Here is a 15,618-nt window from a genome sequence, read left to right on the forward strand (position 1 = left end):
GATTTGATTTTCCAGCAGGATTTGGCACCTGCCCACACTGCCAAAAGCACCAAAAGTTGGTTAAATGACCATGGTGTTGGTGTGCTTGACTGGCCAGCAAACTCACCAGACCTGAACCCCATAGAGAATCTAAGGGCTATTGTCAAGAGGAAAATGAGAAACAAGAGACCAAACAATGCAGATTAGCTGAAGGCCACTGTCAAAGAAACCTGGGCTTCCATACCACCTCAGCAGTACCACATACTGATCACATCCATGCCTCGCCGAATTGAGACAGTAATTAAAGCAAAATGAGCCCCTAGCAAGTATTGAGTTCAGAAGGCCAACAATTCACTAAATGTTTTTATTTATTTATTTATATATTAGTTTTATTAAGTACAGTATTCTAATTTGTTGAGATTGAATTGGTGGGTTTTTGTTAAATGTCAGCCAAAATCATCACAGTTAAAAGTAAAAAGACTCAAACTACTTCAGTCTTTGTGCATTGAATTGCATGAGTTTCACAATTTGAGTTGAATAACTGAAATAAATGAACTTTTCCACGTCATTCTAATGTATTGAGAAGCACCTGTATTGGCACTCTAAATCTCACAATAATGTCTTAGTGAGATACAGTACAGATCAAAAGTTTGGACTCACCTTCTCATTCAAAGAGTTTTCTTTATTTTCATGACTATGAAAATTGTAGAGTCACACTGAAGGCATCCAGGGCTATTTGACCAAGAAGGAGAGTGATGGGGTGCTGCGCCAGATGACCTGGCCTCCACAGTCACCGGACCTGAACCCAGTCGAGATGGTTTAGGGGTGAGCTGGACCGCAGATAGAAGGCAAAAGGGCCAACAAGTGCTAAGCATCTCTCGGGGAACTCCTTCAAGACTGTTGGAAGACCATTTTAGGTGACTACCTCTTGAAGCTCATCAAGAGAATGCCAAGAGTGTGCAAAGCAGTAATCAAAGCAAAAGGTGGCTACTTTGAAGAACCTACAATATGACATATTTTGAGTTGTTTCACACTTTTTTGTTATGTATATAATTCCACGTGTTAATTCATAGTTTTGATGCCTTCAGTGTGAATCTACAATTTTCATAGTCATAAAAATAAAGAAAACTCTTTGAATGAGAAGGTGTGTCCAAACTTTCGGTCTCTACTGTATATTTTTTGTAAATGCTTAATTTAACATGTAATGCAATGCAATACAATTATAAATTGAAAGATTAAATAAACATTCTTCAAAAGCCTGATGATCATATCTGATACTCCTAAATTGCTTCAGTCCAATGAATGTCCATCTTGAAATATTACTAATAATATAAAATTTATTCTTATGTGTACTTTATAAAAATCAGATTTCACAAAAAGCAACCATGACTTGATGGTGCATGTTTTTAATTTTACATTATGTATTTATACACGTCAAATGGATCGTGATGAGTTGTATAAAAATTGTACCCAATTTGATTTACTATTTTACAAATTATTTGTAAATTTGTCCTTAGATTTTGAGTGAAAAAAAAAAAAGCATGTGGATAATTTTGCCAACGTTCGCTCAAAATCAGGTGCATGAACTCAGATTATTGTGACCATGATCAATCAGTTCCAGAAAGAAGGTACAAAACCGGTGCGGATTGAAAAGTTGACAAGCAGATTGAATCCAGTATCTGTTGATAGTAAAGAATGAGAGATTTACAAGTAATGTTTATAGGCCTGTGCTTTTTGACCAGAAACGCAAGGTGGGGAAATAAATGTAAGTCTTATGCTTTACCATTTCAGGGGAAAAAAAAGAACATCCTCTCTATAAGTCAAAGGGACAGTAACATAGCTCACTTTTGTTCTGTTTGGTGGAAGGGGGGAATTCTGTTCAGATCTAGTGAGGGAATTTTGTTTCCAAATGTAAATGCCATAACAAACACATGCCATATGATACAGTAAGACTTAGTTTTTTCCAAAGATGCTAAAATACAACAACACAGTTCTATGAATAAACAAGTTCGAACATGACAATTTCCTTGACCCTCTTAGAAAAACAAAATTGGAGGTTAGTTAGAATACAACAATTCTATAATACACTTTGCACTGAATAGGAAATACAATAGAAAAAAGTTTCAAAAGAGCATGGTTATATTAAAAACTGCAAACATTTACAATTTCCCACTTGTTGTTCTAACTTAATGTTGTCAGTTTGATTTAATCTAAACAATAGCTATGATTCAAATAAAACACAAGGAAATAAGGGACCATCAAGGAATTAAGTATTTACAAAAAAAAATTAAATTAAAAAAAACAGCAACAACACCTGTTTAAGTGTGTGCTTTTATTAAAGATCAATAAGAAAATACAAAAAGTAACATGCAAACAATTTGACAAGTTTGTATCATTCTGTGCAAAAAAGAAGAAAAAAAACATAAAAAAACAAAGACTGAAACTCTATAAACAAATATACATATACTATGCACCAGATTACAATAACTACATATTGCGTACTGTCTTCATAAAAAACAAACAAACAAACAAATATATTTTGTGAACTGACAGAGCAATTATCGCCGCCATGTATTTACAACTACTTGCAAAATGTGGCAAAGAAAAAAAAGTGGTTTGGCAGAGACTTTTAAGACCAATGAAATGCTCTCTCTCTCTCTCTCTAGTGCTTCTTTAGCAGATGTATTTGAATAATAAGGAGTGGACCGAGCACCCCCACCCCCAGAGTGTACTGTTTCTAAGTCTTTCTACTTCAAAATTTAATTCAAAATAGTACTTAAAATTCTATGAAAATAGCAAAAACTTTTTATAAATGAATATTGTTTAAAGGTAAATCCTAAACCAATTCAATACAGTTTAAATAAATATAACATTATGTATATATATATATATATATATATATATATATATATATATATATATATATATATATATATATATATATATATATAATTCAATACAGTTTAAATAAATATAACATTTTATATTTGGAGCAATACTGCCTTCCGAAAAAAAAAAAAAAAAAAAAAAAAAAAAAGAAGATAAATAAATAATTAATATTAAATACAGATTATACAACTCCATTAAAAAAGCTAAATAATAAAACCACATTAAACCCTTAATTAATCAACCTAAATAAAATTACATTTAAATTTGCAAAAACTGTTTAAAGTTTATATATCCATTTTTCATATTTTTCAAATTTGTTGACTGAGTTTCTCCATCAGAAATGACGCAGGGTGTTCGTCTGTGAGATCTCTCAGTTGAATGGACTGTGGTAGAGAGAGGTGAGTCTGTTTGACCTCAGGTCACCAACAGTGACAATTCCTGGCCTTGCTTTTTCAAGACAAATAAAATTTTTTGCCTGGCCCCTGAAGTGGGTGGAGTCTGCTGCCATTTTAAGAGAGGAAGAGACCGAGTGAGGGGAAGAGAGAGAGACATAAGGACAAAGATACAGTGAGAGAGAAAAGGCAAATACAATAGAAAAAAAGAAGCAAAAAAAAAATAAAAAATAAAGAAAAGAAAACAGGATACTCTTCCTGCTTGTCCACCATCCTTCATTCTTGAAGATTCAACTTCTTCATCCTCCTTTTCTTAGATGCAATCTCTAATATGGTTGAAATAATCTATAATATCTCTTTCTTCTCCTTCTAATTGTATTTTTTCTTTCTGCATCAGTTCTCAGAACTATGCGAATGATTGTTTCTCACTTTTCTCTTTTCTCCAGAACTCTAAACTTCATCATATCCACCCTCCTTCCCTCCCTCTAAAAAGGAATTGCATCCTTTGTCCAGAGACACAGGGGAACGGGGTGTTGACCAAGAGGCAGCCTTAAGCCGAATGTGACCCCCACATCCATGTGAGGCCTGAAATCTGCCCCATTGAGCAAAACAGCCTGTTCTCAAAGTCCTGAATTGGAATGGGGGTTGGGAAGGTTACAAACCAGCGATCAAGCACAAGACCTGCCCGTAGCTCACTCCAACTCTTGCTGTCTGAAGACTGTGAGGAACAAAGAGGAAAACATGCACTTTTCTCCTTAATCAAAAGGAATTCCACCAATTTAAACATGTAAGGCCTATGTTTAAGCAAGATGAACATTATGAAGTTTGATGCTCTGTGTCTCTTTGCACGTCACTGCAAACCTTGCTATATTTACAATTAAGTAAAGACATGCCATAAAAAAAAAAAAAAAAAATATATAATAAAAAAAATCTCTTTAATATAGGGTTGTAAATATATAGACCAACCAAATACTTTGCTTAACCCCCCCCCCCACACACACACACATCATATATATGTATATATATATATATATATATATATATATATATATATATATATATATGTGTGTGTGTGTGTGTGTGTGTATGTATATATATATATATATATATATATATATATATATATATATATATATAATTTGCTAATTGTTAAATGTTAACAGATTCTCATCTAATTTAATGGGCTGATTTCTAATTTCATGTTATTAATGTAAATTTTCATCATCTGAAAATAAAGGGGTATAAAAAGAAGAGGAACAGTTATATTACTTGCTCATTTTATATATCCATTTTATGATTCCCTTAAAAAATTTATTCAGTATACATGCTATTTTTTTTAAAAACAAACAAACAAAGACATTAACATTTTATATTTTAACCAGTTGCTTCACTCTTTGCAGAAAACCTACTGCATTGTACACTGTAAAAATTATTTTTCATTAAAAAAGCTGTAAATAAAACACAATTTATAGGAGTATGTCCTTCTACTAGTTTCTAATTTCTTTGTAATTAACAGTGAAACTAATAATTGCTGAGTGAAAATTGTACACCAATTGTACACTTACTTTTGATTTCTAATATATAATATATTTTTTATAATACACAATCTGTATATACGTTACTCAAAGAAACTTATTTGTACTTTATTATTAGTAGTAGTAGCTGTAGTATTTACATTAAAACATTTCAGCTGAGCAGAAATGGACAGCTCACATACATTTTCGGCTTTTCAGGTTTAACTTTGATTTTGGATTTTATTATTATGTATTGCATGATTAATAGCTCGTGCTTGTTCGCTCGTTCTTTTTTCCTACGCCAATGCTTTCTTTTCGATTGGTTGGAGCGCTAAAGATCGGAAGTAGTTTATTTATGCTAATGAAGGAGTTGGGGGTTGTAGATATTTACGTTCAACGGGAGCCGCCCTTCATTCACCCACATGGTTCAAGGCAGGTCGCCTTCGCGCCACTTTTGCAATTTTACTACGATTAAGAAAGTCGTTTTAGCAGAAGTTTCACTTCACTTTGGATGCGCGCCGCGTGCGTTACGTTCGAGCTCGGTCCACTTTTAAGTTTACGCACCAGTTTCGCAGATTTGTCCAGAGCTGTGGCAGTAAACGGCAAGTGAAGATGGTGGATTTCACTGGTGAGTGTCTTACTGTTCGTTACTGACTAGGAACCTGTTGTTAAATTTTCTGGCTTAGTCTCACAAACTCAATCGCGTTTTCCCGCTTAAACGCATAAGATGAGATTTCCGCGAAGGATTTTGTAACCCCGCTATCGCGAGCGACAACGATGGTGATACAAACAATGTAGTAAGTGGCGCATGGTAGTCCTCTCCACCTCCATACTTGGGGAGAATGTGGGAGATTTGAAAAGCATGCTTGCTGCAATGCAACCACCAACTCTTATTTCACCGCACGCCTGCGCAGTACGTTTAAATTCGCATCGTAAATACGCGTTCGCGTAGTCAAATGCGAATTAAGTTGTTTTTAGACTTCTAGAGTGATGTTTTCTCGTTCTGTTGCGCGTGCGAGTTAAAGTGCCTCCAGAACAAAGCAGCAGCACATGGGGGGACGCGTAGGCCGCGCGCGCACAGGCTAGCTTAGCAGCGGCGCGCTGGACAAAAACATCCCCCCTTTCAGCTATCACTTTCTGCTTCTCGGGTTTTTAAGATAACATTTGTTGAGATGTTAAAATAAATTCAAGTTAATTAGCCACTCAATGAGCTTGTTGGTTTTTATCGATGACTTTTAATGGGGAATGGATTGAGCTAGCCAGCACTAACATTAGTTGTTGTAGTATAACTGTTAACTGGCTAGTTTCTCTCAGGAACCGCTTCGTGTAAATACTTTGAGCGCCTTATTTGTTCACGTTAAGACATTTTAACGCTCGTTGTTTTTATTTTTATTTTGAGTGCAAGTTTAAGCCACAATCCTAGTCAGTTAGCTTAGCATTAGCAGCTATTCCTGTCCTTAACGTCGGCTGAACGCGAAAGCAACAACGCGCCGCTTTATTTCCCACACCTGTTTTACCTGTTTGACTAATAAAACGTATTGCTTGTTGTCTAATACAGTAGTTTTTAAGCGAAGAATGATCCGGTTGGTAAACTCTACGGCGCCATGTTAGTGCAGTTTGTTTTAGGTGGGGGGAGGGGTGACCGGGGAGCGTCTCACTGCGCATGCGCCACACACACCGACGGCGCGGTCCGCAGGCTGCGCAATTCATTCACTCGCTCAGCTCTAGTTCTCATAACTTGGAGATTGGTAGTGAAATGCACCTTTAAAACTGAGAGCGCGAAGTAGTTAATGCTGGTTTGGTGGAGTTAGCTTTTCTTAAAAGAGCGATACACCGTCAAAGTTGGATATGAATAGTACCGCAGTGCCCGAGTGACATGTGCTTTGCCATGAGGCCCTCACTTTTGTATTATAGAAAAGTCAATCCTATTTACTGTTTTGCTTTTAAATTTGTTTTATTATATAGGCAATGAACTAATTCAAATATTTCTCCCCTTCCCTCTCTCAGAAACCTCAAGAAAGATGGGAGTAGTTTCCCGCAAGTTCACTGGAGGCTTTGTCCACTGGACGTTGTTGTGTTGATGGTGTGGACGTGGTTGGAGTCAGTGTATTGTCAAAGTGCTTACAGTGCAGGTAGTATTATGGAATATCTACTGCAGTGGAGGCACTTCTAGCAATACACTTGGCCATTGCTTTTTCCCTCCGCCAAACATCCTTCACCAAGACCCCATACTAACGGCTTTGTGCTAAGGTGCATCTAGTGCAGATAGTGAAGTAGACTAGCACCTACTGCCCTAAGTGCTCCTTCTGGCACGAGGGACTGTGACTTTCATCCTTGTTTGCAAATTAAGTCATAGTTTTTCTTGTCTTTTGGTGCAGTTCTCTGCTAGTTTTGCATAGTTGCACTACAAGAAAACCGGAGTTGTGCAAATCTATGCAAAACTGATGGTGGCCTGCTGCTTCTCCACGTTTCCCAAATTTCAGTTGGAAGTCTGAAAAGCGGTGTCCCCCACCAACCATTCTTTTAAATAAAACCTGCCATTGTGTTAGAGTTTCAGCAGTGCTAAAGTGCTTATAGTGCAGGTAGTATTTCTGTCATCTACTGCAGTGTGAGCACTTGAAGTACTTCTAGCTAAATGCATCTGGGATCTGAAGACCCTTGCCGAACACTCCTAGGTCTCTGGACGCTGTGTATCCTTGCTGGACCCCAGTCAGTTTTGCTGGTTTGCATCCAGCTTAAGACAGCGCGCTGTGCAAATCCATGCAAAACTGACAGTGGCAGCCCATCCAAGAACCGCTTTTGGAGCCGTTTGGTCCCTTTCTGCACAGGTTGGGATTAGTAGCAATGCTGTGTGTTTGGAAGGTATTGCACTTGTCCCGGCCTGTAGAGGATTGTGGAGATTGTACCCCACAATTTAAATTCCCTAGAATACCCATTCTTTTCCATAAATGCAGTTTTTACTATATTTTTTTTTGTGAGCTTGAATATTCAGGAGTTTTCTTTTTTTTTTATACATTGTATGTTTTTAAATGAAAACATTGTCAATAAACGATTAAGATATGCATTGTTTTACTGTGTTAATTTTATCATGTTATCTAACATTTTTCACTTACAGCATGTGAGACATACAGGTGTAACTTGGGGCTGGTAACTGTTAACCACAATGCTTTATTGGATGCCATTTGGTATCAACTTGAATTTTGTTTTCTAGGGTGTAAGAGTTTTGATGTTGTTCTTAAAGAAGTTACCTTTTGTTTATTTTGGACCAAATTCCATGATTCCAGACGGTTTTACTGGATCAACAGGAGCAGGCAAATTCAACAACTGTCTATCAAGCTGTTCATTGCTTAGTTAAATCCAATTATTTGAATGCAAAGCAAGTTATGTTGTCCCTCTTGGTGAACATGCTTAATGCAAAGGGGTGATCTTAAAATAAATCCAGTATTTTTATATAAATAAAGGAATACATTTGAACTTATTTTATAAACATTTAATTTGGATCTACATGTGTTATGGGGTTATGAAAAACACCCCTCTAAATCTGCAGTAACAATTACTCTATTGTGCATTTCCAGCTAAAGTTATTTCTAATGGAGTATTACCATGGTGTCCAGCTACTGTTCAGTGGAATGCGGGGAGGTTTTCTGTAACCCACAGTCAAGATGAACAAGTTTAATTTTGAAGAAAACAAGTTCAAAGCCTTTAAATCTGTCTGATCAGTTGCCCATATGTGTTGTCTGTTTTTTTTTAATGCCTAACTAATTTAAATGGAAACTGATGTTATGGTTGTTTACCTTATTTGTCTAAACAAATGATTATTATTTTAAATGAACTCTATAATTAAGTCAAGCTAGAGTTAATTTAACCCCCCGAGCGTTGAGATGCCTGTAGTTTCAGTATTTGTCCAACAGATGGCTCTGTTGCAAGCCGTTTGAGAGAGACTTCGCACTTCTCTGGGCAGGATTTCTTTTTTTCTTTCTAGCACACAATCTGATTAGACTTGTCAGTTACAGCACTCAAAATTCACTAGTATTACTGTGTAAGGTCTAAAACATGTTTACATAGACAACATTACGGGTTTGGGCATAAACTTAAAAATAAAATAAACTTTAAGATAAACACAAAACAAAAGTAAGTGTTTTTTGGCGCTCCTCTAGCGCACTAACAGTGTTGTATTCATAATGCATAATTAAACAATGACGAGATGCATGGTATCTCATCCTAACTGAACTCGAGGAGCAGTTGCTATGGTGCAAGCAATATGCGCGCGTATACGTTTAGCGCACTTTCTATGTAAGGTGAACGAGTGTAACGTTATCTGACTTATTTCGAAACTAGTATTTCAACTTTCAAGACTCCCAGAGTTTTATGATACAAATGATGGTCCATATTTTTTATGATTCTAAACGCGCCCATTATTCGAAAATGTCGACGCGATATAACTAGATAAAAGTGATTGAAATTGTAAGAACTGTATTGTTGTCCGCTTCTTTAGTGTAGATGTGTTGAAGAGAGTGGCACTGCTTTACAGTCTGACTACATGAATGATTCCGCCCAGTCTCTCTTGACAGCTCCGTCTTTCACCAACACACAGCGAATTTTTTTTTTTTTTTTGAAGGTCCTGCGTGAAAGCCTTCCCAGGCGCGTGACAGGCACGTTATGTCGTTTTTTTTTTCTTCACCTAAAATCAGCACCGGTTTTTTTATCAAGTTTTTCTGACACCTAAACAACGGCCGCGTTTCTAGGTTTTTTTTTTTTTACTCGAAGGGACACACTCTCCTGGTCAGCTTCTGGAGATGGGGATGCGTGGAGTTGTGTTTTACGTGTTTTTAGCGGTTTTCATCGAGCCATGTTGGGGGACTTTAACGAACTGCGATGAAGTGCGCAAAGTTTTCCAAATGAAGGAAATCGGACCAGTAAAATCAATACCTGAAACACCGAGAAAAGGTAAGATCTAAACCAAATCTGACAGTGACTGTGACCGTAATGATTTTGTTACCTTATTCGTTTTTATTCCCTTCCCAACATAACTCACTGCTGATCAAACACGATGATCATTTAAAATATATAAATGATAATAATAATATTACAATTTAAATAGTTTTATGAACTGCTCGATATTCACCCAGAGTATTTCATCGGCTGATATATGTACTTCAAATGACGCTTTTAAGACGCTTTAGATGAGCTTTAGATGAGTCCTAGCCGTAGGGCGCGTTTACCGGCTTTACTGAAACACTGACGGGCATTACTGTTCAAATAAACTCCGGTACTGAATGGTGTCTCATGCAGGAGTTAACAGGCAGACCCCTTCTCTAACAGCTTGAAATTGTTTCACTTCCCTCGAAAGGTTTAAAACCTGTTTTTATACAAACCAAAGATTTTCAGTTTACCTTCATGAAAATCACGTTCTCAGAAATTTTTGAAGAAGAGCATCTGAAATTGACTGGAAGCATATCGCTGCTGTCAAAGTTTCAGGATTCCTCGAGTAGCCTAATATTTTGATCATATTTTGAACTTTGAGTTAAAGACTTATTGTGAACACTGAACATAACCCTTTCACCCATCAATCCCAGCAGTCTGAAGTGGTTTACTTGGCAGGTATCTTCAAGCTGAGGTTTAAAATCAGCCGTTTTCTCAAAACACATACTGTATACAAGGTCGGAAACTAACTTGTGCCACTTGACTGCAAAACACAGCTGTAATTAGTCATGAGAAGATTTGCAGTTTGGTTTAAACAGCTGTCACGTGTATCTCTGAGGACTGTTTGGTTTGTGACCTCTCAGCCTCTGAAATGGTCTTTGTCAGCTTGTTCAGATAATAGTCCCATTTTGATGTTGCTCTTGTGATCTGAAACTAGTTTTGTGCTCTCTCAAATAATGGACATTGGTAGTTTTAGCTGCTCATATAATGGGAAAGGCAACCTCTAACCAGTTTGACAAACTGGGCTGTTAATGGATGTTAAGTGGCTTGAGAAGAATGGCTTGTACACTGTTTCCTGCAGAGGTCATCAAATGGAGCTCACTTCAAAGTGCTGAAGTGATGTTAGTTTTACAGGAATTAAGAGCGAGAGGTTGTGTGGATTGCTTTGAAAGTCTTGTGCTACTAAAAAAAAAAAAACAAACAAAAAAAAGGTTTTGGTTGAGACTGGGAGCAGTTAAGATTTTCATCCAGTCTTCAGTTTAAGTTTTAGATTAAATGTTCTTTATATAAAGATCAGGTAAATTATTTAGTTATTGCCTCTCATAAATGCATTTGTTAATGTTTTGAAAAGGTCAACAGGGTCAAGTGTCGCTTTGCTGATTTCTCGCTAGCCTTATAGTCACGTTTTTAGTCACTTGTGTCCTTTTTAATTTTATTTGGTTTGCTAATGATCTTTTTTGGAAAATAGCTAAGTGTTCACAGCTTTAGGGAACCCATCACACGTTGAATACAATTATGCTGCAAAAACAGAAACATGGTTTCTTTCTTTCTGTTGTCATGCAGAGACCATAACTCATTACAGTCCTAGTTTGACCTTGTTGGAGATGTTCACTAAGCAGTTTTCCCACCTATGGTGTACTGTCATCAGTCTTGAGATGGAATTGCTTTCAGCTTCTTTTGATTTGTTGTCTTTCCCATCACACCACTTTTTCCTTCAGGTTTCATTTTATGAGGCAATATGCTCAAAGTATTCCTGGTTTGTTTGGTTTTATTAAAATGTTGTGGAGCAAATAATAAACAATCTTGTCACACAAACGTCTTTACTTCAGTTTTCTAAAAGCTGTAGTGTTTTTCTTCTCTCTGCTTCCAACCTTGGATGTTAATAGCAAAACAAACTGTTTGATGTCCAGCGATTTCCAGGCCAATTCAATGAACAGTGTGAGAGCTTTGGTCCTGAAACATCAAATAATAAACACCATAGTTTGTAGGTAAATAAGAGTTAAAATAATCCTCAAAGTTGTTTATTTCTGTAATTTAGCATCACTCAAGCATTGGCTTGTGTGTGCCAGTCATTTTTCTTGTCAGAGAAGCTTGTAAAATGCACTGTCTGTTAGGGATGCACCGGTTGACCGGCCATAAATCGGAACCGGCCGGTTTTTGCTTAAAATATGCGATCGGCAATCGGCCGGTTTTTGGTCTTTTCTCAGACGATTTTTTCCGGAAGTGCGCTCGCGTGCACAGACTACATTTTAATCGTTCGCTATGTCATTTGTGTGGAAGAGTATTTCGAAATCTGTGCGCAGGACACAGGCAGCCGATCAGTACTGGAAATGCAGAGCTTCACGTCTGAGGCACAGATAGCAGGAAGCGATCAGCCGTTGGTGTACTTGCGCACAAATAAGAGCCTTTCCTGCGCGAGCCAATAGAGCTCGGGCGTAGATGTTATGGAATGGTGCATTGTGGGTAACGGCGGCCATTTTAGAGGCATCGCAAAGCAGGTTTGTAATAAGATAATAGCCGGTCTCCAGAAAAAGTCATAGAACGTGACAAAAAAAAGTTGCCTATACCTATACGGACAAACTTAATAATGAAGCCAAACAACGATACTTAAAAAAAAAAAAAAAAAAAGAGGTTGTAGGCGGAATCAATCCCTATGAACACATGAAAGTTTACCAAGCCTCAGTTTCCCTGATAATTTCTCCTACCGGGTCGGTGGAGTGAGCTCTTACACCTCCGATCAATGAAAAAATTTAAAGTCACTGGATGCTCACCTGCAGATCACAAATGGATCTGCAAATTAAACGTGGAGAAAACAATCGTTCTCACTAAGGAAATGTTAACATTAACCAAGCATCAGTGGTGACACACACACACACTTCTCAGATTCTGCGAGCTATGAAGCTTGTCTATGCGGGTTTGTTACACTTCAGGAGTAATTACTCACCTATCATACTTGCAAAAATCCACTGTTTTCATCCGGTAGTTCTGTAATCCGGTATAATATTGACGAACATTCACCTCAGACACAACCCACCATTCACCAAAACAAGACGCTTAACTTCCTATTTTGAAGTTCGTTCCAGTTTTTTTATTTTTATTTTTTAAACAAGTAGTTCAAATTTGTTAAATACAGTCAGCACAAAAATATCGAAAAGCAAATTAAGTTCAGGATTGGGTCAAAAGAAAATGTTTAAACAAAAAATACAGACACTAAACTGACTCCCTTACTGGCCAAAAACTAGGGAAAACGTAATGTGTCTGTGTTTGAGTTTGTGTGTGTGTATGTGTGTGAGAGAGAGAGAGCGAGAGACCATACACAACATGTCTCACCATAACTATGTATTATAATATTATCGAAGGTGATGGTTTCCCTCCGTACAGTGGTGACCCAAGCCATCTGATGCCTCTTGGTGATTTCAGACACCTTGTGTTTTTTTTTTTCAAGTAGGAAAATGTTGAAAACTAATATGATTCACGAGGCGTTTGCCCTGTCGATCATGAAACCGATTACAGCAGTTCACAATACAGCATTTCCAAAAAATAATCAAAATTAATGACCAAATGACCAACGTTACCTAATGCCTACTATGCAGTACATCTACTTCTGTACCGCGATTCCCACAATGCATTGCGATGTGACGCAATGATCCCGACCTCTATACTGTACCGGTCAGCGCCCTGAACACGAGTACACCGTGAAGAGATGTTCAGATCAACTTCTGACGTGTTGGATGAGAAACGGACTAAACTGTGACAAAACATAAATGTTTTTTTTTTTTTTTTTTTTTTTTTTTTATTATTAGAACTTACATACACGTTTGAAACGCCTTAAAAGTACATAGACTTAATTTGATTTAAAAATCACCTGCTGTAGCACACTGAAATTCATCCAATTAAAACATTTTAGGGTAATGATTCACATCTATTTTTTTTTTTTTTTACTTGAGACAAAGTTATTTATTTTTCATTGGCTCAAGTAAAAAAAAATATAGATGTGAATCATTACCCTATATATATATATATTTTTTAATTGGATGAAACACTTTGCATCTTTGATTTATTTGCACCAACATTATTTGATTTTAACATTTTGGAAAATGTATTTATATAGCATACTTTTATTTAGTCTCACTGGTAAAGACCTTTTTTTTATTTAAAACCAAATTTAAAAACTAAAATACTGAATGCTGATTAAGAAACATCTTATAGAATGCGTGTTGATTGTGGTGTTTGGATTTGTAGAATGCAGTTATTGTGTTTAATTTCACATGGTTACAATTAATCTTTTTTTAAGGCCAGTTCTATGTAGTTTCAACCCAATTCAAAATCAAAATCTAAATGCTGATGTCTGTACCATCTATGTTTGTATTGAATGTAGTCTGCTTACTGTGCAGTTACTGCCGTTAATTTCAGATGGTTACAGTTATTGTTTTCAATAACCAAAAGCAAGTTTGGCCTATTAAATACCAAAAATCTTGTTTATGCACACTTTCCTTCTTTCTTGTTTGTTGCTTAAAAAAAAAAAAATCGGAAATCGGTATCGGAATCGGCCAGTTTGCTTGTAAAAAATCGGTATCGGAATCGGCCATGAAAAATCTTGATCGGTGCATCCCTACTAGAGGTCGACCGATATATCGCTCGGCCGATATAAATTTACTGCTGGCTGCTGTAATGTTAATCCAACAAATTATTATTAAAGGGGGGGTGAAATGCTATTTCATGCATACTGAGTTTTTTACACTGTTAAAGAGTTGGATTCCCATGCTAAACATGGACAAAGTTTCAAAAATTAAGTTGTACGTTTGAAGGAGTATTTTTGTTCCAAAAAAAACTCTTCCGGTTTGTCACAAGTTTCGGAAAGTTTTTTTTCGAGTATGGCTCTGTGTGACGTTAGATGGAGTGGAATTTCCTTATATGGGTCCTAGGGCACTTCTCCCGGAAGAGCGCGCGCTCCCGTATAGCAGAGCACTGAGAGGCTGAGCAGTGAGCACAGACAATCACTGATCAGAGCGAGAGCGTCGCGAAATGTCACAAAAGAAGTGTGTTTTTGGTTGCCAGGGCAAGACAACCCTGCACAGATTACCAAAAGAGAAACGGCATTAAGGGACCAGTGGATGGAGTTTATTTTTACAGAGCATCAACGGAGTTGTGCAAGTTTTTTTGTTTGTTCCCTGTTTTTCGAATTGCACATCGTTTATTTCTTAATGCAGTCCCAACGAAAAAGGGTCACAATCGTGTGTTGGAACCGCATGCGGTGAGTAAAACTGCTTCAAATATCTCAGTGTTGTTAACTTAGCTATCAGCGCGTAAGCACATCAAGTAAACAACATGCAATGTTGTCATCAAACTGCACTTTCCACATGTACAGCTTAAAAAAAAAAGTGGAAATTAGTCATTTTCCAAAACCGCTAAGCAAATATATACAGTTTTAGTACATATCACATAGAGACGTTGTTTGCTGATGCTGCTCTTGTTAAATTTCAGCCTCTGGATCTGTGTCACAGCTTCCAAACGCTATCAAAGCAAAAGCCTACTGCCGCTCGTGATTCTTTAGCTCCGCCCACACGTCACGCCTCTAGGCGCTCGTGTTTTTCCGGGAAAAATCGGTACAGACTATTTTTCTCTTATAAATATAATAAAAATAAAGACTTTTTGGAGTTATGAAGGATGCAGTACTACTCTATAGGTACTCAAGATTAACAGGATATTGAGTGAAAACGAGCATTTCACCCCCCCTTTAAATAATTCAGACACCAGATATATTTTTTTACAGCAAAACTGTAATAATGTGAGAAATGTTGAAGGTGTCTGAATAAATGTAGGTTTATATTTAATTTTTACATTGAAGAAGTGCTTTTTTTTACATTTAATTATTTAGTTTCGGTACCTTGACACCTACAAACTTGAAAAATACTTAAACA

At 36.8% G+C, this 15,618-nt stretch overlaps 1 protein-coding gene and 1 long non-coding RNA gene across 2 annotated transcripts in view; both read left to right on the forward strand.

Moving 5' to 3' along the window:
- The first annotated feature begins 5,176 nt into the window (after window positions 1–5,176).
- LOC128009819 (uncharacterized) lies at window positions 5,177–7,836 on the forward strand. The gene is made up of 2 exons (XR_008181563.1): window positions 5,177–5,402; window positions 6,782–7,836. It is a non-coding gene; the product is annotated as an uncharacterized LOC128009819 (long non-coding RNA).
- A 1,185-nt stretch (window positions 7,837–9,021) lies between these two features.
- The window catches only part of LOC127996972 (glypican-5-like), a 235,815-nt gene continuing 229,218 nt past the window's right edge, over window positions 9,022–15,618 (forward strand). Inside the window, exon 1 of the mRNA XM_052591992.1 lies at window positions 9,022–9,721. Within this exon, the coding sequence (XP_052447952.1) occupies window positions 9,571–9,721 (151 nt within the window). The 5' untranslated portion in view covers window positions 9,022–9,570. The remainder of the gene's footprint in view (window positions 9,722–15,618) is intronic.

Source organism: Carassius gibelio, chromosome A1 (assembly GCF_023724105.1).
Source record: "Carassius gibelio isolate Cgi1373 ecotype wild population from Czech Republic chromosome A1, carGib1.2-hapl.c, whole genome shotgun sequence".
In the NCBI taxonomy this organism is placed as follows: Eukaryota; Metazoa; Chordata; class Actinopteri; order Cypriniformes; family Cyprinidae; genus Carassius; species Carassius gibelio.